The sequence below is a fragment of the Octopus bimaculoides genome, chromosome 3 (assembly GCF_046866305.1).
Source record: "Octopus bimaculoides isolate indiv1 chromosome 3, ASM4686630v1, whole genome shotgun sequence".
Classification (NCBI taxonomy): domain Eukaryota; kingdom Metazoa; phylum Mollusca; class Cephalopoda; order Octopoda; family Octopodidae; genus Octopus; species Octopus bimaculoides.
Window position 1 is genome coordinate 125285076 of NC_142930.1, and position 27719 is coordinate 125312794.

At 37.8% G+C, this 27719-nt stretch overlaps 1 protein-coding gene across 4 annotated transcripts in view; it reads right to left on the reverse strand.

Moving 5' to 3' along the window:
- Nucleotides 1-27719, reverse strand: part of LOC106875882 (golgin-45) — a 50644-nt gene that overhangs the window by 10600 nt on the left and 12325 nt on the right. For 2 of the 4 annotated variants that reach the window (XM_014924184.3, XM_014924185.3), the window contains exons 4-8: nucleotides 25888-25964; nucleotides 23820-23942; nucleotides 21997-22125; nucleotides 19715-19952; nucleotides 3275-3323 (exon numbers count right to left, since the gene is read on the reverse strand). In XM_014924184.3, the coding sequence (XP_014779670.1) occupies nucleotides 3282-3323; nucleotides 19715-19952; nucleotides 21997-22125; nucleotides 23820-23942; nucleotides 25888-25964 (609 nt within the window). In that variant the 3' untranslated portion in view covers nucleotides 3275-3281. The remainder of the gene's footprint in view (nucleotides 1-3274; nucleotides 3324-19714; nucleotides 19953-21996; nucleotides 22126-23819; nucleotides 23943-25887; nucleotides 25965-27719) is intronic. The other 2 variants (XM_014924182.3, XM_014924186.3) reach the window with 1 other exon arrangement.

The following is a 27719-nucleotide window of genomic DNA, read 5'->3' on the forward strand; positions in this document are numbered from 1 at the left end:
TTTATTTAATTGCTAAGTCAATGAATAGAGACCTTATAGACCTGCCTCGATTGGTAACATCTTCAGAGAAGCTGGATCCCTCTATACTGCAGCCCCACTCAGTCAAGAAGGGATCTTAGTTTTGCAGGCTGCATGGTGACCTCATTTGTGCCAGTACTATGAAAGAAAAAACTCTCTATACATTCTGTGAAGTGATTGGTGTGAGGAAGGGCATTCAGCTGCAGAAACCTACCAAAGTAGACACTGGAGGACAATGCAGTCCTTGAACACATCGGATCCAGTCAAACCATGCAACCTATGCAAGCATGGAACATGAATGTTGAATGATTTTTTCAGATTAAGATCTTTAAGGGAAAATGTAGGCAAGTAATGTGTTTCAAAGGGATGTAAATTCTAATGAAGAGGTATTGGGTAAAGCATTTCATGCAATATAGATTATGAAGAGAGGAGAGAGATGTGCCTCAAGTGTGCTTACAAAGAAGTTGATATGGAAGTTACAAGTTACAAAGAAGTTGATATGGAAGTTACAACAGATGAACCAAAGAAAAGATCCAGTATTCCCACGAACCAGAAGTTGTCTTTGTGAAAATCTTTTCAATATTTAGATGGATGCCATTTTGGTGGGATACATGGTCTAATATATTAATGCGTAACATAGCAGCATCACCTTAGATATGTAAGTACCAAAACAGTCAACAAGTCATTAAGACTTATATATTCTCTGGGCCTCAAAGGGTGGAGGGGAGGAGCATTCTGATGGGAAGGTTCTGATCCAAGTACTCAGCTTGGAAGTTCTCTTCATGATCAAAAACCTTTGTTGGTGTAATGTAGGAGAGACGATTTCTAGTAAATCTAAGTTCCCTAAAACTTAGGTGACAATTAGTGAGAAAAGAAAAGATGATGGAAGTGAAGGGGTGTTTCATGACTCTTTATTAAATCTTTTATGTTGGAATTGAGAATGATGAGTGGCTGGTGTTAGGAAAGACATCCAACCACAGAAACCATGCCAAAGCAGACAATTGGAGCCTGGTGCAGCCCTCTGGTTGACCAGCTTCTGTCAAACTATCCAACACATACTAGTATGGAAAATGGATGTTAAATGATGATGATGATGATGATGATGATGAGTAAATAATTGAAAGGTTCAGAGAGATTGGGTCATACTAATATGTAATTCTAAACAAAAGGATCCATCTGTGGCAGGAATCATTTCTATTCATTTAGGTGGAAGACTTAATCCATCACCTGGTTTAATACCTCCACATGGTTTTGAAGGCTACCTTTAGCAGGGTCCCCAGCTGTAAGCATTCGTGTCATGTCTCTAGTCCAAGTATAACTACCTTTTGTTCGTTCATCACTTCCAGAGACCTTAAAAACGGTCATGGATGCTGACCTACCTCTTCTGAAAAAGTAATGTCAGTAGTGGTGGTCTGTGTTGGTAATTACTGAGTACACTCAGTTCAAAAGTAAAATAAACAGATGTCTTGTGAGGCAAAGGAGGAAATCTATTATTCAGGGCATGGCCCCATGATCAAAAGGATCTCAATTATGACCATCATATCTCTTAAAAAAGTATATAGGATTACATTAAGATGACTTTGCCTTATTAAAAAACAACAGGATGTGAGTTGAGAGAGATTTGGCAGCTATTTCTAGTAAGTTTAGTGACTACATAGAGGTTTAGTCATTGGTTCATCAGCTGAGAAGTTTTGGTTCATGAGGATTGAATTTAATGGGAAATTAGGTACTGAAGATCTAACACTGTTTCTAAAATAGTCAAAGGTACAGGGATAGAGCCCAAGACATTTACAGACTCTCCTCTGATCTTTATAGGTTCTTCCAAGACCCTAAAGATGAATATAGTAAGGCCCACAGATATAACTTCTGATCATTGAGAAGTGGACTTAATATGTCTCTTAGTTTAACACCACTATCTGGTCTTTAGTAGGGTCCACTTTATTGCAAGCATTCAAGTCAGGTCTGCATTCTGAGAATAGCTCCCTTCTTCTCACCGGTCAGAGAAGATCTGAAGGGGATCATGAAATTGTCAAGCCCTCAGCAAGACAGAACGAAAGTGTCTTCACAACCGTATGCATTCTAAACTTGTTTGTCATTCACTTCACAATGTGTACTGGATCTTATTTTTCATAGCATCAGCTCAAGGGAGGTTTTCAAACTTTTGGTGAGAGAGGAATAAGGGACATCTCAATATCCTTTTCCTCTGCTCCTTCACCAATCCTAGGAGAGGAATAGGTGTGCTTTGTACACTGTAAATGTAGAGGGAACTGACTGTCACATCTGAGTGAGAAAACATGAGGGACAAAAAGTGAACTGTTTAACTGCATTTAGAAAGCGTTTAAAAAAACTGATCCTTCTAAAGCAGTTCTCAACAGCAGCTCCCAGGGTTGCCTGCGATCCTCGACAGAGCCCCTCTGTAAATATGAATTTTTTTTTTTTTGACTTGTGTTTTATTTTTTTTTTGGTCCCCCTAAACCGCACCCCTCACCATCTCCATCTGAAATCCACATTCTGAATCTGGCCTTGATATGAAAAAGATTGAAAAACCAGTTCTAAAGGCACGACCAACAAATCTTCAAGGTTATATATACCTAAATATGGATGCATATTACATATCCAGACACATACAATAGATAGAAGAAATAACTACGTTAAGCACATACATTTATATACATCCATATATATATATGTATACACACACATACATATACATACATATATATAAACATATATATACATATACAAATATACATTCATATACATATATACATATGCATATATATACATATATACATATGCATATATATATATACATATATACAGATATATATACATATACACACATATATATACATATACGCACATTTATATATACATATACATACAAATATATATATATATACATAGATACACACCCACATATATATATACATATATACATACATACATATACATATATACATATACATATATCTATATATACATATGCACATACATACATATATACATACACATATATATACACACACATACCATATATATAACATAAACATGTAGAACCAGTGAAAAAGAAAATGAAATCTTTTTTCGAAGAAAACATTGAAAATAACACAGCTGTATAAAACAAAGAATAAAACTCAAGAAAGAAATGAGACGTGAATAATGCTGCAAGCAGTCTTTGAGTCTGTATTTAGATTTGTTTGTTTTCTGAAGACAAATGAAGCAGAATACAAAATATATTCCGTGTCTCACTCACCATTGGTTCAATGTTGGTATGTCCCAACAATTACATCATGTTTAGCTGCCTGTCAAGGATAGGACAAATTAGGGACTCACTAAACACCACAGTATTATTATTATTATTATTACTATTATTATCATTATTATTTTTATCATCATCATCATTAGACACACAAGTATGAATTAGGAAAAGCAAAAATATATCACTTAGATTTTGGCACTGAAATTACTCTGTCAAAAGTTAGAACCTATTTATTCACAATATTACGAATTAAACCAAGGTCAAGAGGGCATTATTTGTTTGCAACTTTCTTAATTCAAGCACAGACTTGAAATTTAAAGATTTGGTCAGTAAGTGTAAAAATAAGAATGATTTACAATTATGTATTTTCAATATCAGAAATATATATGGCTATTGTATTATCTGTCCATGTTGCTGTAAATATTTTGAATGGAGTCTTGAAGATCTTCATCACTTTTGCCATCAAAACACTCTTCCTCATCAGAAAGAAATTCAGAAACATCTATAGACACAGGAGCGGCTGTGTGGTAAGAAGCTTGCTTCCCAACCACATGGTTCTGGGTTCAGTTTTCTCGCATGGCACCTTGGGCAAGTGTGTTTTATTATAGCTTTGGGCCAACCAAAGAACCAAAGCCTTGTGAGTGAATTTGGTAGACAGAAACTGAAAAAAGCCCATCGTGTGTGTATATATATATATATATATATATATATATATATATCATACATATAATGTGTGTGTGTATGTATTTGTGTCTGTGTTTGTCCCCACCACCATTGCTTGACAACCAATGTTGGTGTGTTTACGTCGCCCTAACTTAGTGGTTCAGCAAAAGAGACCGATAGAATAAGTACTAGGCTTACAAAGAATAAGTCCTGGGATCGATTTGTTTGACTAAAGGCAGTGCTCCAGCATGGCTGCAGTCAAATGACTGAAACAAGTAAAAGAATGTGATCCCTCTGAAGATAAGTTCCTGCTATTTCCTCTTTCTTTTATTTTTATTTACCATGTTCTGATGGTGCTTCTTACATGCCACCGGCATGGGGAGCCAGTCAGGTGGCACTGGCAACAACCCATGCATGAATGGTGCTTATTGCGTGCCACCAATATTTCTTTAAACTTACCAAATCCCCAGCCACATGATTGGGCACTGTCTTGCAGGCTCGCACTAAATGCCTGTTATCAGACAAAATTAGAGGGGAATGCCAATCACTTAACAGGGTGTACTGGGTGCCTTTTATGTGGCACCAGCACCTGTGCTTTTTACACACACATCATCGCCATATCATCATCATTTTAAAGCCAGACAGAGTTTTTATTGAGACAGATTTTTATGTGGCCAAATGCCTTTCCTGTTGCTAACCCTCACCTGTTTCTCAGCAAGGTAATATTTCCCCTTGGCCACACATGTTATCACAGGATATTGTAAATGAATGACACTGTTTGTATGACTGTCATTTACAACTATCAAGCAATATCAACAATAAACTAACAACCATCCTTCCACCTATATGATGGGCTTCCACACAGTTTCCATCTATTAAATTCACTTAAAAAGTTTTGGTAGAATCCTGGACTATTGTAGAAGACACTTGCTCAAGGTGTCATGCAGTGTGACGGAACTTGAAACTAAGCAGTCGGGGAGTAAACTTCTTAACTGCAAAGTCATGTCTGTGCCTCAACATAGCCCACAGTTGTGTACAAACACACACATTCTCCATTGAATACAGTACAAAATAATTTCCCGTGCTGGCATTCAAGTTTGTTGACGGAGCTCATCAAAATAAGAGCAAAGAACAGGTTTTAGTTTATGCAAACAGGAAAAATAGAACTCAAAACATGAGTATACATACTCTTTTTTTTTTTTACTTGTTTCAGTCATTTGACTGCGGCCATGCTGGAGCACCACCTTTAGTCGAGTAAATCGACCCCAGGATTTATTCTTTGTAAACCTAGTACTTATTCTATCGGTCTCTTTTGTCACGGGGACGTAAACACACCAGCATCGGTTGTCAAGCGATGTTGGGGAGACAAACACAGACACACAAACACACATATATATACATATATACGACGGTCTTCTTTCAGTTTCTGTCTACCAAATCCACTCACAAGGCTTTGGTCGGCCTGAGGCTATAATAGAAGACACTTGCCCAAAGTGCCACGCAGTGAGATTGAACCCGGAACCATGTGGCTGGTAAGCAAGCTACTTACCACACAGCCACTCCTTTACGTTTTTATTAATATTTAGCAGAAGCAACAGAGTGGCTCAAGAACTGGAAGGTTTATGCATTAACACTTATCAAATTAGACACAGATTGAGGGCTTGTGATGTTATATACCAGTGATAATAGTATTTCCTTGGATAGTTCTGGAACAAATCATAAAAATAATTAGAATGTCAGGTTGATAATTCATATTTCCAATGCTGCTCAATAAGTAAATATTTATTTATGTATTTACTTACTGAACAGCATAATTGGTATACTATTTGAAATATGAATTATCCACCTGATGTTCAAATTGTTTTTATAATTTGTTCCAGAACTATCCAGGGAAATGTTATTATCGCTGGTACATAATTTCATAAGCCCTCAATCTGTATCTAGTTTGATAAGTGTTAATGTGTAAAGCTCTGTGAGTCACTCTGTTGCTTTTGCTAAATATTAATAAACAAACAAATATATATATATATATATTATATATATATATATATATATATATATATATATATATATATTCTTTTATTTGTTTTAGTCATTTGACTGCAGCCATGCTGGAGCACCACCTTTAGTCAAAAAAATCGACACCAGGACTTATTCTTTGTAAGCCTAGTACTTATTCTGCTGGTCTCTTTCACCGAACCACTAAATTACAGGGACATAAACACACCAACATCAGTTGTCAAGTGATGGTGGGGGGACAAACATAGACACACACACACATATATACATATATGTAAGACGGGCTTCTTTCCGTTTCTGTCTACTAAATCCACTCACAAGGCTTTGATTGGCCCAAGGCTATAGTAGAAGACACTTACCCAAGGTGCTATGTAGTGGGACTGAACCTGGAGTCATGTGGTTGGTAAGCAAGCTACTTACCACACACAGCCATGCTTGCGCCTATGTATCTTCGAAATGTCTAGTTAGAATAGAGGCAGCTGACAAAGGATTAATTCCAAGTGGCTATCTGTTTTCCTATGTGTTCGTTCCATGGTCTGTAGTTCATTGTTCTAACGTCCTGTACCCCGATATGCATCTATATACACATGTAGATGTAAGTATGTACATATATGTGTGTATACATGCATATATACTCTTTGTATTATATATATATATATATATATATATATATATATATATATATTCTGATTGAATCTTCCATGTGTTAACATGAACCTGCTTGTGACAATGTAAACTTTCATTTAATCAAGATATCCTTGGCTCAAAGAGTAGCCTGTGGTATATCCCTCGCTTGGATTTTTACCACTTCCAAGGTTTCGCTCGCTATGAAACATATCTAACCCGGATCTTATCGACTCAATTCCTTAACTCTTGTATTCTTATTCACATACCTGACAACCCTGATTGCCTACCATGAAAATATCAAAATAATTTTTTTCAATTTATTGTACTTTCACAGGAAGAAAATCCACAACCTTCTGTCTCAATAAACCACTATTGTTCCTGAAAGTTATTTTTTTAAAAATTCAATACGGTTTGCTTAAAGCTAACTTTCTTCCTACACCTTGACCCTTGCATTTTATATATATATATATGTTTTGAGTGCTATTATCCCTGTTTGCATCATCAGACCTGTCCATATATATACACGCACAAATACAGAAAAAAAGAAGAGGAAGTATTTTTGTTAGAAATGAAAATGAATATATAAAATAAAATTTCAATATTGATTTCTGTATAAGTATTCTATCATCCAAAAATGCCCAGTTATTAAAAAAAAATAGTGTGACCAACAGTCAATAAATGAAATACATCTCTTCATAAGTATATGGTTACTTTTTTCCTACGTTATGTATGGATTTGATAGATTTTCCAATACCAAATACCTCCACACTTCTCTCTCTCTTACATTGATTTTTCTCATAAATCCCAGCTGCCACAGCTTTTAGGATGCCTTGTGGTTCTGTATAAAAGCATGTGGCTCAGTGGTTAGTGTGCTGTATTCAGGATTGCAAAATCAAGACCGTAATTCCCTAACCCATGTTATGTTCTTGAGCAAAACACTTCATTTCATTTTGCCTCAGTCCACTCAGTTGTAAATAAATAAACCTATGACAGACTGGTGTCCCGTTCTTTGTTGGTGTTATTTCTTATGGAATCACTAATTTATTTACATAAATGTATGTGTAATTTACATATATGCAGATGAGTGTGGAAGTACATGGCTGAGTGGTTAAAATGTTGCACTCATGATTGCAAGATCGTAGTTTCAACTTCTGGACTGGGCGATGCGTTGTGTTTTTGAGCAAAACAGTTTCATGTTGCTAAAGTCTACTTGATTGTAAATGAATAACCCTGCAACGGATCGGCATTCATTCGGGGGGTGGGGACCTTGATCACTTACACACCATGGGACCTGGGCAACTGGCCCCCTGTGTCCTTGGGCTCAAGACAATTATGTCTAGGAGGTCAATAATGATGATGATAAGGATCATGAGGTATTGTGGTGTTCATTCAGGCTCTCTGCACTGTGAGTTCAAATTCATCAAAATCAACTTCATCATTTATCCTGCCAAGGTTAATAAATAAAGTACCAGTCTAGTACTGGAGCTGACTCGTCTCTCTCTTTCTCTCTCTCAATTTGTGAGTGCATGTGTTTATTTTTTATATGTATGTGTGTGTGTGTGTGTGTGTGTGTGTGTGGAAGAAATTGTTCTTATATCCAGAAAAGAATGTGCTCTGTCAGGTGAAAATTCCCAAGACATTGTATCTCATGGTAGCACCTCCATGACTCCATCAGGAATGAAGGCAAGAAGGAAACACCTCTATTTATTTGCTATATACATGGGATCAGCCTGACCTCTTGGCTCACATAACTTGCACATTTATCATGAAACCAAGATCTACCCCCATCTCTAATATGCACACTTTTCTAACAGATTTCCACCTCCTTTCACCTCAGACTAAGTAAAAACATAGACAAACAGAATCTTATTAACCCCAAAAAGACAAAAGACAAAGTTAACGTTGGTAAGGTTTGAACTCAGGACATAAATGACCATAATTAAATACTGCAGGTATTTTGTTTGAAGTTGCAATGACTTTACCAAACTGTTGCTAAAAGCTTAACCCTCTCGGACTTGGACCCCTGCGTCTAACTTTACCTGCCACATGGGTTCCTGAGCAAAACAAAAAATAGTTGCATGTGCAACTCAAGAGTAATGATTGCGGGAAAACTAATGGAGAGAATCACAAAAAAATTCCACAGAATATCAATAATAGGCCTATCTCTCTCAACTGCTGTATTTGTTTAGCTGAGCCGAAACATTCCTCATCTTTTTCACCAGTTTGATTGTTTGCTTCACTCTCATTGTCTGTATAAATGTAAACTCTTCATCTGAAGAATAAATGTCATCAATAATTTCCTCAACCATAAAAGAGTCTAGTCCTTGCTTATTTACAAGATGAGGTGCTGGGTTCGTCACATACTTGTTTCATCACAAAATCATTTCTTTTTTTGCGATTAAAAACAAAAGTAAACAACAGGTATGGAGGCCACCGTTAACAATGAGTCATAAAGACAGCTGACTCCAAAGCTGCAATGTGATTGCTTGTCTATTTTCAGTATTTTATCTTCTTTTCCCTACGTGTGTTGTTCATTACTGCTTTAATGGGAATCCAGTAGAGATTATGTTTAAAATACTTTCACTATACCAGGAACATGGCACGAGATGGTTAAATTTTTATATTGGCTTTGTAGACAGCTTTATAGAATTTTGGTACATTCTTTTACTTGTGAAACACATGAAGAAAGAAATTCAAAAATTAAGAGATCCCTAATATCAAATCATTTTGTTGTTTTTTCTGTTTACAATTTGCTATTATTTACTGCTTCACCCATTCTTGATTTCTAACAGTCTCTCTCTCTCTCTCCCATACACTATTTCCACCCACCCACATTTCCTGTTCTCCTGTTCCCTCTCACTCTTAAGCATCTTCTATCTTGAAGGCCCACTCTAATACTTCATTGGCATTATTTTTAGCTTTTTGTAGTGCCACTGTGAGTGCTCAGACCCGCTCTTCTAAAATGTAGCTCCTCTACAGCAAGAAACCATTTCTGTTCTGGCACCTTCTCTCATACTTTTAATCTCTCATCCCCTAACATAAAGCCACCTCTCTCAGGATTTTAATCTTGCAAGCTGCATGACAACCTCACTAATGCTGGTGCCATGAAAGAAGCATCCAGTACATGTTGTGAAGAGACTGGCATTAGGAAAGGCATCCAGCCACAGAGACCATGTCAAATCGGACATTGGTGCACACAGCACTTTTCAGATTCATTAGATCCTATGAAGCCATCCAACCCATGCCAGCATGGAAGATGATCATTAAATAGTAATGATGATTGTCTTCTCCATCCGACGCAATTTCCTCGGAAAATATTTCAATGGAAGTTTAAGAAAAATTAAACAAGTAAATAAATAAAACAAACAACCATTTTTGGAAGTAAAAAAAAAAAAACAAAAAAAAAAAACAAAGTGATCAACAAACTAGAAATATAGATTTCTTAAGAATAACAGCCAAAAGAAAAGAATGAAAAAAACCCTACAGTAAAACATGCAGAAAAGAGAAAAGAGTGAAAACACTTTTGTGAATTTTAAATTGGAAATTACAGGCAAGTATTTCATAAAAGCTGTGTGTGAAGTATGCTATTTTTAATGGTGGACCTTGAATTAGATAAAGCTATGGATAATAGTATGCAGAATATTGGTTTTAAATGTTGGCACAAGGCTAGCACTTTGGGGTGAAGTGAGGTGGGGGAGATAAGTTGATTACATTGACCCATGCTCAACTGGTAACTTATTTTATCGACTCCAAAAGGATGAAGGCAAAGTCGACCTCAGTGGAATAATAATAACGGTCTCAGATTTTGGCACAAAGCCAGCAATTTTAGGGGAAAGGTTAAGTCAGTTATATCGAGCCCAATATTCAATGGGTACTTTATTTTATTGACCCTGATAGGAAGAAGGCAAAGTTAACTTCGGCAGAATTCAAACTCAGAATGTAAAGGTGGATAACAGCATGTAGGATGCTGAATTAGAAAATCCCTTGGATGGAGAAAAAAATCAAAGGCTGTTCACAGGACCTGAACTCACATCTGTACACATGACAGATGTTTTACCATTATACCAAAGCAACATTTCAAATTTTCTTCATCAGTTTTGTTCTTATTGAAGGAGAATTGTAAGCTGTTCATATTGAAATTTCTAAATTCTAACAATATAAAAAAAACATTAGGAATGAAGTTTCTAAATTGGATGAAGAAAATTCAAAATGTTGCTTTGGTATATTGGTTTGGTATATTTGGTATATTCGTCATGTTCACAGATGTGAGTTTGAGTCCCAAGGCTTTCATAACCCAATATTTACACACTTTCATTTGTAGTTTTATCTTCTTCAAGTTCCACAAGTGAAATGATTTACTTTCAAGGTGGCAAGCTGACAGAATCATAAGCTCACCGGCACTAGTGTAGCTGGGAGAGGGGGGGGGCACTTTAGGTCTGTTGTAAGCAATATGGGTTTTTTTTGTGGGGTCAAGGGGCAGCAAACAGAAGGGCTGTACCAGGTGGCACACACTCTAGCTATGCCAGTGCTCACTGGGTAAAATGCTGAACAGTATTTTGTCTGTCTTAATGTTCTGAGTTCAAATTTCACCGAATTTCATCCTTTTGGGGTTGAAGATAGTCGACTCCTCCCCTCCCCTGAAAATGCTGGCCTTATGCCAAAACTTGAAGCCAAAATGACTCACTTTTTCATATCTCTTGAAGTTTCTAAATTCTTGTAATGTAAACAATATACAATTCTCACAGGTAAAAACAAAGCTTCTAAAGTGGATGGTAAAAAGTTTGAAGTGTTGCTTTGATACAACTGCAGAACGTCTGTCAAGCTTACAGAAAAATGTAGGTTCAAGTGCCACAGACAGCCTTTGATTGTTTTTCCACCCAAGGAGGATTTTTTTTTAACCTAATATTCTACACACTATTTTTTACAGCTGTGATTCTCCACCGGGGTCCATATAAGATTTTGTTGTTAAAATTTATGTGCAATCAGTTGGTTATACTTCTACAACACAAAATATTTTAACAATATTTTATACAATTCCTAATAATGTTTAAGTACAAAAATATAATAGGATTTTTAAAACAACGAATGGCTAGCAAGGTCTATTCGAGTGAAATAGGAATCTACAGGTAAAAAAGTGGTTGAGAACCACTGAGTTATCTGCAAAGCATTATCTACTTTAAATTTCTTTATTATAAATAACACACCTCATATCTCTCAAAGTTTCTAAATTCCTACAATGCATTTGAGCGTGGTCGAAGCCAGTGCTGCTTGACCCCGTGCCAGTGGTACGTAAAAAGCCTCATTTGAGCGTGATCGTTGCCAGTGCCGCCTGACTGGCTCCCGTGCCAGTGGCACGTAAAAAGCACTATTCAAGTATGGTCATTGCCAGTGCCGCCTGACTGGCTCCTATACTGGTGGCATGTAAAAAGCACCCACTACACTCTCAGAATGGTTGGTGTTAGGAAGGGCATCCAGCTGTAGAAACATCGCCAGATCGGATTGGAGCCTGGTGCAGCCTTCTGGCTTGCCAGACCTCAGTCAAACCGTCCAACCCATGCCAGCATGAAAAGCGGATGTTAAACGATGACGACAACGACGATGATGATGATGCATGTGTGTGAATTTGTTTTACTAATTAGTTTGAGAAGAAGCAATACTGAAAGATCTTTCAAGTAGTTCCTTAATGAAGAGGTAAGATATATGCTTGTGAGATTGATATAGTTTTGCTACTCTGTTTGATCATGAAGTCCTTGGTTCAATTTCATTGCATGACATCTTACAAGTCTCAGGTTGACTTGGAAGAAAAAAATGGGTAGATAGAAATTGTTAGGAATCCCAACAAATGGATGGTGCCTGTAGTTCAAAGGAATAGCCATGTCAAATGTTGTGTCATGCTTATTTGGCCTGAGGATTACATTAAGGCATGTCTGTGGAATACTCAGTCAGCATGTTAAGAAGAGCATTGGCATTAGGAAGGGCATCCAGCTGTAGAAAACAGAAAGTTGAGCTTGATGCAGTTCTCTGATTTGTCAGCTCCTGTCAAAATGTCTGATCCATACCAGCATGAAAAACAGATTTTAAATTATGATAATGAATTAAATTTAACAAGTAATTAGTCTAGTTGATTGAAGAAAGACTCGTTGTCAAAGCTAATGCAAGGTTCATCAGATAGTGAGGGTTGTAGAAGATGACAGCAGTGTTAATTCTTTCTAATTCTGGTACAAGGCCAGCAATTTTGAAGTGGCGGGGGAGCAGTCAATTACATCAATGACTCTGCCAATACTTGATAAATACTTTAATTTGTCAACCCCAAGGACGTAAGGCAAAGTCAACCTCAGTGGAATTTGAACTCAGAATATGAAGAGTTAGAAGAAACTTCACTAAGCATTTTGTCTGAAATGCTAACAACCCTGCCTCTTTACCACTTAAAAGAAGAGACTAGTGTTAATGAGTAATTACCTTTTTTCCTTATATCTTTTACTTATTTCTTTATTGCCCACAAGGGGCTTAAACATAGAGGGGTCAAACAAGGACAGACAAAGGGAGTAAGTCGATAACATCGACCCCAGTGCGTAACTGGTACTTAATTTATCTTCCCCGAAAGGATGAAAGGCAAAGTCGACCTTGGTGGAATTTGAACTCAGAACATAACAGCAGATGAAATACCGCTAAGCATTTTGCCTGGCATGCTAACAATTCTGCCACCTCGCCGCCTTAATCTTTTCCTCATATCTTTTACTGGTCTCAATCATTAAACTGCAGCCAAGCTGGGGCACTACCTTTTTAGACAATTGAATTGATGCGAGTACTTTTTTTTATTTAACCCTTTTGTTACCAACCCAGCTGAAACTGCCTCTGGCTCTGTAGTACAAATGTCTTGTTTTCGTAAGTTTTGAATTAAAATCTTCCACCAAACCTTAGTCACAATTTATGTTCCTAACACTAGCTTAATGATAACTAAGTTATTTTACTCAATTCTTTGTTATATTTAAAATTAATTGAAAGAAACACAGAGCATCTCAACAGAAATATGGCAACAAAAAGGGTTAAAGCCTGGTACTTATTCTAGCAGTCTCTTTTGATGAACTGCTAAGTTGCTGTGACATAACCACACAAACACTTGTTGTCAAGCACACACACACGACAAGCTTCCTTCAGTTTCTGTCTACTAAATCCACCCATGAGCTTTTGGTAGGCTCGAGGTTAGAGTAGAAGACATTCTCCATGGTGCTAAGCAGAGGGGCGAAACCCAGAACCATGTGATTGGGAACAAGCTCCTTACCACACAAGTTTTATATTAAATGATATAGAGACATTGAATAAACAACTGAGAGGGATTAAATGAGACGGAAAGAGAAAAACAATTCTAATGGATTAAATGTCAATTAGAAATAGAGATAATGGCCAAAACAATTGACACAGTGACCTTCGAAGATTAAAAGTAAAAAAAAAAAATCAATGAATCAGTCAAATACATCAGCAAAACTGGGTTCTCAACCATGCTATGCAAGGGTCAGAGGTCATGGTGATCACCATGTGCTGGATTAGAGACTAGCAACATGTGTGAAGGTTCAAAACTACCTCTGTTTGTGAGGATCAGGGTTGATTTGTGACTAAACAACAACATCTGGCCCTTAAAAGTTTCTTGGAGCTAAGGACATATAATTTATTACTACACTAGGTGCAGACATAGCTGCATTGTAAGAAGTTTGCTTCCCAGCCACAAGGAACTAGGTTCAGTCCCACTCTGTGGCACCTTGGGCTGGTGTCTTCTACTATAGCAATGGGCCTAACAAAGTTTTATGAGTGGATCTGGCAGATGGAAACTGAAAGAAGCCCATCACGTGTGTGTTGTGTATATATATATATATATATATATTAGAAATATTATATTTCTAAATCTCTCAGAGAGATTTAAGCAGTAGTGGTGCGATAACGTTGTAGTATATTGTCAACTTAATGTGACAATCCCAAGAAGGGAATACACTACTGCCGTTTAGCCCTAGGAAGCTGGACCGCTTCCTGTCAGCCTTGACACAATTACTGTGTCCTTAAGTTTGCGAGGGGGAGACAAACTCCTCCACCCAGCCTAGCCAGCATTCAGGGACATGTTTCTGAGTCTTTGCTCGTCATCAGCCTGAAGTAGCCTGCCAGCTGGTTGAAGAAGTTTGTCTAGCTCTCGCAACTTATATAATCATAGTATAGTGTCAAGGCCGACAGGAAGCGATCCAGCTTCCTAGGGCTAAACGGCAGTAGTGTATTCCCTTCTTGGGATTGTCACATTAAGTTGACAATATACTACAACGTTATATATATATATATATGTATGTATGTATGTACATATAGGCGCAGTGTGGCTGTGTGGTAAGAAGCTTGCTTCCCAACCACATGGTTACAGGTTCAGTCGCAATGTATAGCACCTTGAGCAAGTGTCTTCTACTATAGCCTGAGGCCAATCAAAGCCTTGAGTGGATTTGGTAGATGGAAACTGAAAGAAACCTGTCATATATATGTGTGTGAGTGGGTTTATCCCCCACCACCACTTGATAACCAGTGTTAGCGAGTTTACATCCCTGTAGTATAAATAGCAGGCTTAAAGAAAAAATAAGTACAGGGGTCGATTCATTTGACTAAAATTTAAACAAGGCAGTGTCTCAACATGGTCACTGTCAAAGTGACTGAAATGAGTAAAAAGATAAAAAGATTAAAAGAAGATATTGACCAGTTACCAATTCAGGACTGTATAGTTAAAACATCCACTTCCCAATCACATGGTTTTTGGCTCAGTCCTACTTCACAGAGGCTCAGTCAAATGTCTTCTACTACAGCCCCAGAGCATTTGAAGCCTTGTGAGTGAATTTGTCAGGGGGAAATTGGAAGAACCCCATCGTATACGTGTGTGAGCATGTGTACATATGTATATATATATATATATATATATATGTATGTACATCATACATGCATGTATATATGTATGTGTGTATGTGCCTATTGTTTGACTGTTTACATCAGGGGTTCTCAACTGGAGTCTACAAGACCCTTGAGAGTCCATTATAAGATTTTGTTGTTAAAATTTATGCAAAATAAATTGGTTATAACATTTTAATTTTCTTTATTCATTTCCCAATAATATTTAATACTAAAAATATAATAGGGTTTTCTAAACATCGGATGGCTATGGGGGTACCCCTGAGTAGAATAGGAATCGGAGGGGTTCATGGGTAAAATAACGGTTGAGCAACACTGGTTTACATTCACATTTCATTGAAATTGCTGAGCTACAAGTGGTGGTGGTGATGTTGTCATTTCCCCTGTCAACGAACCACTTCCTGGCTTTGCACTTTTGAAGATGTGTGGAATAAGAAACCCTTTACATGAGAAACAGGTATGGGTTAGCGATAGGAAGGGCGTCCAGCAGCGAACAATGCCACAATGCCATATCTAACCCATGCTAGCATAGAAAAGTAGATGTTAAAAAAAAACATAAACAAACGGAGAAATGACTGGGGGCGGTGGAATACCCATGGATACCTTCTGCATGGAAAATACTTGGTAATAAAATGAGTTCTAATTTAGTTAATGTAGTCAGTAATGAAATTTAAATTTGAATCTTAGGGAGGATAGAAAAGACATTAGTTTAATGATTAATTCTAAGGCAAGGGAAGTAACTCTGGAATGAATAAAATTTCAGAGTTGTCTCCCGTGTCTTTATGACTAGTCTTGATTGTGTAGCTAATGAAATTTTCTTTCTTCAACGCAGATGCAATTTTAATTAACATTGGATAATCCCCCATACCCCCTGCTCCTCCACATTCACCAAACACATTAAATGTAGGGAAAAATCTTAAACCGTTGATGACGATTACTAATGATGATGATGATGATGACGAAATATTAACAAACATTTAAAGACAGCATGATAAATTTTCAGATATTAGAGAATGAATTAGGTTCTGAATAACATTCTTAATTAAAAAATTAAATCAAAAGACAATACAGATTGTTGTTTAGCCCTAGGTCAGAACTGATTGAGCAGCCCTATAACAAAAGACGTTCTAGCTTTGACCATCTTAGCTATTTTTTTTAGGAGTATCTCAGACTATACATTATTTAATTTGTCCTTTCAAGGTGTATTTTCAGAGTTATTTGACTGCTATTTCTAACTGTTTGAGCGACTGCATAGTGGTTCCGCCTTTGGTTTGAGACTGCAAAGGATGTACTGTAACTAAGGTAGCATTTAAACAGTGAAGTAACCAAGGTATCATGCAATGGGACTGAACCTACAATTACATAAGTTGTAGGGGGAATTTTTTAACCAAACACTTGCAGGAGTGGCTGTGTGGTTAAGTTTGCTTTCAAACCAAATGGTCATTGGTTCAGTTCTACTATGTGGAATCTTTGGTCCCCAGCCAATCAAAGCCACGTGAGTGGATTTAGTAGACAGAAACTGAAAGAACCCAATAGTGTGTGTGTGCGTGTGTGTCTATAAGTTATTCTCTTATATGTTTCAGTCGTTTGACTGCGGCCATGCTGGAGCACCGCCTTTAGTTGAGCAAATCGACCCCAGTACTTATTCTTTTGTAAGCCTAGTACTTATTCTATTGGTCTTATGCTGAACTGCTAAGTTACAGGGGACATAAATATGTGTTTCTGGGTTTGCGTCCCCACCATCGCTTGACAACTGATGCTGGTGTGTTTGTGTCCCCGTAACTTAGCGGTTCGGCAAAAGAGACTGATAGAAGAAGTATTAGGCTCACAAAGAATAAGTCTTGGGGTCGATGTGTTTGACTAAAGGCGGTGCTCCAGCATGGCCACAATCAAATGACTAAGACAAATAAAAGGATATGTGTGTGTGTGTGTGTGTATATATATGTATATATATATATATATATATGTATATGTATATATATATATATATATACATATATACACACACACACACAATAGGCTTCCTATGGCTAAAGTAGAAAACACCAGTCATGCATTGAGACTGCACTTCAAATCATGGTTGCAAAATGAACTTTTTAACCAAATAGCCACTCCTGCACCTACATTACAATAAATGGAAATAAGTTCAACAGCCAGAAAGGAACTTGTGATTGGAATCGTACTGTACAAGCAACAGAGAAGTGTGATGCTGTACCAAACATGCTGTTTATCTCAAGGCACTGAACTCGAGGCTCAAGACAATTGATAAAAACTGAAAACCTTTGCATATGCTGTTCTCTTGCTTAACCTTTCGTTACAGTAATTATTTTGAAATGCTCTGTGTTTCTTTCAGTTACTTTAAATATAACAAAGAATTTAGGAAAATATCTTAGTTATCATTAAGCTCGTGTTAGGCTTTTGTCGGTCCGAGGCTATAGTAGAAGACACTTGCCCAAGGTACCACGCAGTGGGACTGAACGCAGAACCATGTGGTTGGTAAGCAAGCTACTTACCACACAGCCACTCTTGCACTTATATGTACAAGTTTATGATACAACTATTCTCCATCCTTCTTGTACTTCCACTTACCACCTCCTCCTTCCTGAGCTACCTCTTTTGACTTCTCCCTTTTACCGATATTTACCATTGACCACATCTTCACCCTTGTACATCATTCATCATATTCACTTCTGTGTCCATCTCTCTCTAAATTACCTGCCACTATCCTCTCACTCTTATGAACTCACCCACCCACTCTTCCTGATCTTCTCTTCATCTCCAGTATTCAGTCTCTATTTGTTGCTGTTCATGTTCATTTCATTTCAATAACTATTTCTCTCTACAACATATTTTCATTCTCAAAAAAACCTTATGAAATCAACTTCAGGAAGCTTTGTGTTCTTCAACTTCATTCAAATTCTATTAACATACTTTTCTCTTTTTAATCCTTTTGTTCCCATCTCTATCCCTCTATTATATCCTAATCTCTTACCTGGCACAAAGCCACTTCCTGTGGTTCCATTCCCCCTGCTGACTAAGAGGTCTTCATCTTGCACGTTACTTGGTGACCCAGCTGGTGATGGTGGCATGTATAAAGTACAGAGTGTTCCCAAATCAGACATAAAAATAGTTCATTGTCGATTATTCAGTAACTACATCACAATCACTATAAAACCACATTACTCTAGTGTTCCACTTCTAAACACCATGTTATTGTACTGTTTTGAAATCTAGATACTGCATAAAATACTCTGCAGTGCTGCCTGACTGGCTCCCTGTGCCAGTAGCATGTAAAAAGCACCATCTGAACATAGTTGATACCAGTACCCATGACTGGCTCTCATGCCAGTGGCACATTAAAAGCACCATTTGAATCTGGTCAATGCCAGTGCTGTCTGACTGGCTCCAATGCCTGTGGCATGTATAAAGTACCCACTACATTCTCAGAACGGTTGGTGTTAGGAAGGGCATCCAGCTGTAGAAACCTTGCCAGATCAGATTGGTGCTGGGTGCAGCCTACTGGCTTGCCAGTCCTCAGTCAAACCATCCAACCCATGCCAGCATGGAAAATGGATATTAATCCTTTCGTTACTGTATTTATTTTGAGATGCTCTGAGTTTCTTTCAATTAATTTTAAATATAACAAAGAATTTAGTAAAATAACTTAGTTATCATTTAGCTAGTGTTAGGAACATAAATTGTGACTAAGGTTTGGTGGAAGATTTTAATTCAAAACTTATGAAAACAAGGCATTTGTATTACAGAACCAGAGCCGGTTTCAGCCGAGTTGGTATCAAAAGGGCTAAATAATGATGACGATAATGTTTTTATGTATTTTCTCCTATTAGAGTTCTAACTGATGAACTAGCCAAAGGAAAAGGATTGTAATCTTCCCAATATCAAGAATCTCAAGATGCCATTCAAAGGTTGTTAAACAAGCAGCATGAATTACAGTCTCACCTCATGGAATCTTACAAGTAAACTAGTAGACCTAGGTTTGTTCAATCAGGATTAATCTATGACTAAACAACATCAATAATCACATGGAGACCTTTGAGTCTTTGTGAAGTGTTCAACTGACACCCACCTTGGGTCTACCTGAGCCAAGCAGAACAGAGATATTAAATAATAACAATAGCAATAAAAAGGAAATATTATCTGTAGAAATGAAAGGTAATAAATAGAAAGACTGCTCACCTCTTGTGCTTGAGCTTCGGCTGGAGTTAATGCATTCTGAGCAGCAAAATTGCTTCCGGACTGAAGGGGTGATGTAGAACTTGGTAAAGAGACCCTCCCGGGCAGAAGACGAAAACGGATGGCTTCAGAGAGCTGTTGTATGAGTTTAACTAATTCTAAAATGTTGGAAGTGTTTGGTAATGAGAAGAGATTCTGAGAATTCAGTGGATCAAATGCCTCATTGACTTGCTTCAAAAATCTGAAATATTCAAGAATTAAAGATAAAAGAACTGTACGTCCTCCTCCTCCTCATCATCATTTTGAAAACTACATTTTCATGCTTGCTTGGGTTGAATATTCTAACCCTATGAATCATCATCATCATCATTTAACGTCCGTTTTCCACACTGGCATTGGTTGGATGGCTTGTCTGAGGACTGGCAAACCAGTAGCCTGCACCCAGCTCCAATCTGATCTGGCAAGGTTTCTACAGCTGGATGCCCTGCTTAACGCCAACCACTACAAAAGTGTAGTGGGTGCTTTTTACGTGCCACTGGCATGGGAGCCAGTCAAGCAGCACTGGCAACAACCCACGCATGAATGGTGCTTATTGCATGCCACCAGCACGGGAGCCAGTCAGGTGGCACTGGCATGGCCACAACCACCATTCCCATTTGATTATGATTTTACTTGACTCAATAGGTCTCCTCAAGCACGGCATGTCGCCTGACAATTCAAAGGTACTTTTTAAACGGGCTGGTTATGTGACACTGGTATAGGCTATGGCTGTGATCTTGAATCCTTTTGTTAATATATATTTCTATTGAAATACACACTCTATATTTCATTTAATTTTGAAAACAAGGAAAGATTTAGTGAAATAATTTCTCATTATTGAGCTGAATTTTGCAATAAACTTTAACATGAAATTTCAAAGTGCCATTTGAATCTATATGACTTTAACCCTCTAGCATTTAAACTGGCCATATCTGGCCCAAATATTCTACCTGTTTTTATGCTCAAACCATCCAGATACAGACTCTCACACCAACCCTATAACATCATTCTAAAAATAAACAATTATATCATCAAAATCTCAAAGCTATGAGATAATGCATGATTAATTTGAAATCATCATCATCGTTTAACATCCGCTTTCCATGCTAGCATGAGTTGGATGATTTGACTGAGGACTGGTGAACCAGATGGCTACACCAGGCTCCAATCTGATTTGGCAGAGTTTCTACAGCTGGATGCCCTTCCTAATGCCAACCACTCCGAGAGTGTAGTGGGTGCTTTTACGTGCCACCAGCACGAAGGCCAGTCAGGCAGTACTGGCAACGGCCTGAATAAATAAATTCAACTTACGATGAAAGTAAACAAACAAAGTTTGCTTTAGAAGCATTGAGATGTATTGAAAGATATGGAAATAATTTATTCTCATGGCTACTAACAAATTTTTCTGCAATATATGGATAGTTTATTCTGTTCATGCTATTGTATTAGCATTATCATGCGTTTGAGAATAAATTACTTCTGTATCTGCGAATAAATAAGTATTAGATTTGGTAGAATAATCAGAATGCTAAAGGGTTAAAATAAGAAGCTTGTACCCGAAAATCAAAAGTAATCTCTGACAAGTTGGTTACAAAAGGATTATCTATGATTTAGCTTTCTCTAGTTCTACCTAAATCACAAATTTAACACTTTAATCAAAATTTAGTTTAAAAGCACAATGAAATATTTGCAAGTAATTTGAACCCTTGACTAATATAATACCAGTCTAACAACTTAATCCATGTAGCCATTTGACTTTTCCAGTTTAAAACATCATCATTTAACGTCCGCTTTCCATGCTAGCATGGGTTGGACGATTTGACTGAAGACTGGCAAACCAGGAGGCGACACCAGGCTCCAATCTGATTTGGCAGAGTTTCTACAGCTGGATGCTCTTCCTAACACCAGCCACTCAGAGAGTGTAGTGGGTGCTTTTTATGCGCCACCGGCACGAAGACCAGTCAGGCAGTACTGGCAATGGCCACGCTCAAAATGGTGTATTTTATGTGCCACCCACACAAGAGCCAGTCCAGGGGCACTGGCAACGATCTCTCTCGAAAGTCCTTACACATGCTGTGGGCACAAGTGCCAGAAAGGGGACGCTGGGCACAGGTGCCATCCCGATTTCGCTTTCGCTTGCCCCAATAAGTCTTTGCAAACTGAGTTTCGTGTCCAATGAAGGAAGGTTCGCCTAAGTGGACTGGCTGAGGCCTTAGATAAAATTAATAAATGTTTTTTTGACTTACTTGTAAGATTCCATGAGGTGAGACTGTAATTCATGTCGTTCGTTTAACAACCTTTGAATGGCATCTTGAGATTCTTGATATTGGGAAGATAACAATCCTCTTCCTTTGGCCAGTTCATCAATTAGAACTCTAATAGGAGAAAATACAAAAGTATTTTATATGGCATCTATATTTCAAAACAGTACAATAATATGGTGTTTAGAAGTGGAACGCTAGAGTAATGTGGTTTTATAGTGATTGTGATGTAGTTACTGAATAATCAACAAGAAACAATTTTTTATGTGATATGTGTTCAGTTCAGAAAAATCACACTAAACTGAGTATAATTTTTTATTCTGTTTATTTAACTGGAAATATACCCTTCTTGTTGCTCACATTTACCTGTTTTTCAAGCAAGAGATTAGATTTTTAAAAAAATCCAAATACCTTCAAAAGCACAGAACTAGATAACGATTTTGTTGGCAGAGCATGTCAATAAACTAGCTTTGTTAGCTCAACAGATTTAATGTGAAGTGAGAAAAAAACATTCACATACATATATATGTATATAAATACAAGATCTGATTAAAAAATATCAGGATTGTTGCTATGGTAACAGAGCTAAAGTACACTGAATGAAGCTGCTTGGTACAGGTACGCCTTGAACTCTGTCTCACATGCACACTAAGCTGTAACATTCTTGCTCACTTTCACTGTTTATAGTAGTGCTTGGAAGTAAAGTTTGTCAAGTGTAGATCAAGTTGCAGCTGCACAGGATCTTCTGGATTGTGCCGAGAAAGAAAGACATTTTGAAAACAGCCACAACAGAAGAGAAAGCATGGGTCTATGGCTAGTGACAAAGTGTGGGTCTTTGCAGTGGAAGACTCCAACAAGATTTCAAGATTTTGAGGAAATCCAAGAGAATGAAATGAGGCAGAAGCCTGCTATCCCAAAAGAGAAGTTCCACGAATGCTTCCATCCATGGAAACAACACTGGATATAGTGTGCGGCTTTAGAAAGGGACTAATTCGAAGGAGATTAAATGCTGGATTGATGTGTTGTAGATCTCTTTTTTTTTTTTTTTTTTAGCACCAGTCCTAATACTTTTTGAACAGACCTCGTATATAATAAAAGTAAGAATTTTCATATTCCAGCTCTTTCATTTTTTTTTCTTGTTGGATGAACTGTTAACAGAAAATTGTCAACTAACATCACTAATAGCTACCAAACATGTGATATCACTGCCAATAGCTGCCAAAGATTAAGTATTATGAATCCTATACTCCTCCCATCCACACTCATTATACTAATCAGCCAAGTAAATACTTTTAAATGTTACATTTATATTTTCAAAATTTTAACCCTTTCATTACTGCATTTATTTTGAGATGGTCTGTGTTTCTTTCAATTACGTTAGATATAACAAAGAATTTAGTAAAATAACTTAGTCATCATTAAGCTAGTGTGAGGAACATATATTGTGGATAAGGTTTGGTAGAAGATTTTAATTCAGAACTTTTGAAAACAAGTCATTTGTACTACAGAGCCAGAGGTGGTTTCAGCCGAGTTAGTATCAAAAGGGTTAAGAATTGGTTTTGCTATTATATATTTTAACCCTTTTGTTACCATATCTATTTTGAGATGCTCTGTGTTTCTTTCAATTAATTTTAAATATAACAAAAAATTTAGTAAAATAACTTGGTTATCATTAAGCTAATGTTAGGAACATAAATTGTGACTATGGTTTGGTGGAAGATTTTAATTCAAAATTTATGGAAACAAGACGGTTTCAGCTGGGTTGGTATCGAAAGGGTTAATAAGAATTTATTGTGGAAGTAATTTACCTGCTGGCCATAAATTTGCTTCTCCAAATGTCAGCTTGAATGGACAATCGGTCAAGGTTTTCATAATCTTCTGAAACTTTCTTTGTATAACCACCGACTTCCAAAGATAATTGAGCTTTATCCCTGTAAAAACATGAAGACAAACAAATATAATTGGATAAATTTATCCTTTATTATTATCATCATTAAGGCAACAGCGAACTGACAAAATTGTTAGGGCACTGGATAAAATGCTTAGACGTATTTCGCCTGTCTCTACATTCTGAGTTCAAATTCCACCGAGATCAGCTTTGCCTTTCATCTCAGAGTACCTTCTCAAAAAGAATTTTTCTTTAAAAACTACTAAGACCATCAAGTCAAATGAAGATATTTTATCTTTGTAAATGATAAAGTTGACTTTCAATTCTTGTTAATGGCTGACGAATATTAGCTCATACTTTGAAGTGCCACCTGGACACTTCATCACCAATATTTATCGCTTTGCAGCTACTAATGATTCCTTCCTCACTCTCTCTTCTAAATGTAAGCAGCCATGTAACTCACCTATAACAAGAACCTGTTGTGTCCCACCCTTTCTCCTTAACTGTCAACTGATAGCATTGAGTCCATCGGGCCTTGTGTTTTGTAGGCTTGTAAGCTGCATGGTGACCTCAATGGTACCAATGGTCCAATGAAACAACCCAGATAAGACACTGTAAAGTGGTCGACATTGGGAAGGGTGGAAACCATGCCAACGAGGAGACTGGAGCACAATACAGTCCCTTGGACCCATCACATCCTGTCAAACCGTCCAACCTATGCCAGCATGGAACGTGGATGTTAAATGATGATTTTAGCTATTCATAGTAGAGGTTGTTTATTTTGTACAAGGGGGTCATCTATTTATAAGAGTATAATAATAACAAAATAACTGTGTATAGTGCTCAGGAGCACTACAACTCATCAAAGGTGCATGTACAGTACACAGAATTATGCACAAAAGTCAGGAAAGTAACTACGGCTTCATCTGGCTTAATGAGTCTTCTCCACCTGACTTCCATAGGTTAACATTATATTAATTTGTACTTGATTAGTATGTGGACTTGATAGCCAAGGCCACAAAAGGTGCTCTGAGCTCTCTGAATCCAGATCTCATTCTACTCATTTGCATATGTGTGTGTGTGTATAATAATAATAAATAATAATAATGGAAGCTTGCTTCCCAGCTACATGGTTTCGGGTTCAGTCCCACCGTGTGGCACCTTGGGCAAGTGTCTTCTGCTATAGCCCCAGGCTGACCGAAGCTTTGTGATTGAATTTGGTAGGCGGAAGTTACTGCCATGTGTGTATATGTCTGTGTATGTGCTTGTGCCTCTCCGAAAGAGAGAAAGGGAATAATAATAATAATAATAATAATAATGAGATTATTGTGTACAGTGCTCAGGTGCACTACAACTCCTCAAAAGTGCATGTACAGTACATAGAATTATGTACAAAAGTCAGGAAAGTGAACAGTGTATGAGTCATGATATACATGTGTACATACGTATGGCGTGGGGGGGATATCAGGTGTAGTGTTGGCGAATTTCAGGAAGCATGGAGGTTTTAAAGGATGCAATGTCTCAGCAATTAACATCTGATGCAGGTAGTTTGTTCCATGCTTCAGCAACTCTGAGTGTAAAAAAATGTTTCTGAAAGTCATGGGAGCTGTGCTGTTTTCTGACTTTGTAGGCATGCCCACATGTGTTAGACACATGGAGCTCAAAAAGGTGCTCGAGGTGGTTAATAATTTTGTGGGTGTTTACCAAGTTAGTTGATAGACGTCGGAGCTTCAATGTATCTATGCCCAGGGAAGCAAGGCGTTCAGAGTATGGTAGATTTCTGATGGAGGGTATTTGCTTGGTTGCATGTCTCTGAACAGTTTCCAGGAGGTCAATGTCCTGAGCAAGATAGGGGTAATGGGCTTTAAATAGGAATCTGTATATTTATTAGGATGACAAATTTGAATAGAGTTCTACTATACAGACAGATGACTCAAAATATCGATCAGCATTAAAAGTAAATAAAATGAAGAAAGAAAAAAACCTACCTCAGCAGCTTCTCCACTCGATATTGTAAATCTTCACCAAGGGAGGCAACCAGCAATTTCTTTAATTCACTATTCACCTGACAATAAAATTATAGAAATGAAATACAACTGTGCAATGTTGTAAGTTTAATTAAAAATATCTGGAAAAGCGGTCATGCAAGATAGAATAAACTAACCACATCAGTTGTTAGCTGTCATGACAATGCATTCTTCAAAAATTGCATGCTTCCTGAACAACAATCGTCTGACCCATGCAAGCATGGAAAAGTGGATGTTAAAACGATGATGATGACATATACTGATGGGCTTCATTTAGTTTCCATCGACCAAATTCACACACAAGGCTTTGGTCAGCTAGCGGCTACAGTAAAAGACACTTGCCCAAGATGTAGGAGTGAGGACTGAACTTAAAACCATGTGATTGGGAAGTGATTTAATTATGGTTAGTTAAGTAACACACACCATGGATTATCTGTTAGATGGATTAAGTACAACTGCAAGAAGTCAGCTAGCAGCAAGATGGTGCTTTATTGACTTTGGCAGCCATGGTCTCAAAACTTAATGTCTACTTCCATGCTAGTGTGGGTTGGATGGTTAGACAGGAACTGGTAAGGCCAGGAGTTGGCAAGGCCAAGGGCTGGCAAGGTCAAGGGCTGGCGAGGCCAGGAGCTGCTAAAGCCAGGAGCTGGCGAGGCCAAGGGGTGGTGAGGCCAGGAGCTGTCGAGGCCAAGGACTGGCGAGGGAAAGGGCTGGCGAGGGAAAGGGCTGGCGAGGCAAGGAGCTGGCAAAGCCAGGAGCTGGCAAAGCCAGGAGCTGGCAGAGCCAGGAGCTAGCAAGGCTAAGGGCTGGCAAGGCCAGGGGCTATACCAGGTTCCATAGTCGGTTTCCACATGGTTTTTACAACTGGATGCCCTTCCCAACATCAACCACTTTACAGAGTGAAATTGGTGCTTTTTACATGGTACCATCACCAGCACTAGTTAAGTTTGTGTCAATATACTGATTGCAATTAAGAACTAGGATCATCATCACTGCTGCCATCCTCCTCCTCATCATCATCATCATCCTCATTGTTTTAACATCCACTTTTCCACTGGGGTTAGGCTGTTTATTGAAGCAGATTTTTTTACTGTTGCCAACAGTTATGAATTTCAAACAGACACCATTGGTGTCCAGAAGAAAACTGAAAGCTATGTAATGCAGAACATTCATAACTGCAGTCAAGAGAAACCAGTGGTATCAACTTGCTGCCCAATATGCTTGAGAGCAAAGGTGGAATGGAATATTTCCCCATGACCAGACATGTTTCCACAGATTACTAGAAATTAATGACACTGTGTGACTCATTTATAACAACCACACAGTGTCGAGACAAAGAGACACAAACACACATATATACATAAGTATACATAAGCAAGCAGCACACTTTGTAAAGTGGTTGGCATTAGGAAAGGCATCCAGCTGTAAAAACCATGCCACAACAGACAACTGGAGTCTGGTCAGCTCCTGGCAAACCATCCAACTCATGCCAGCATGGAAAACAGACATTAAATGATGATGATACTGAAAACACACACTTATGACTGGTTTCTCTCACTCAGTTTCTTATTTCTTTCCTGCCCACAAGGGGCTAAACATAGAGGGGACAAACAAGGACAGACAAAAGGATTACATCGACCCCAGTGTGTAACTGGTACTTAATTTATCGCCCCCGAAAGGATGAAAGGCAAAGTCGACCTCGGTGGAATTTGAACTCAGAACGTAGCGACAGGTGAAAATACCACTAAGCATTTCGCCCAGCGTGCTAATGTTTCTGCCAGCTCGTCACCTTC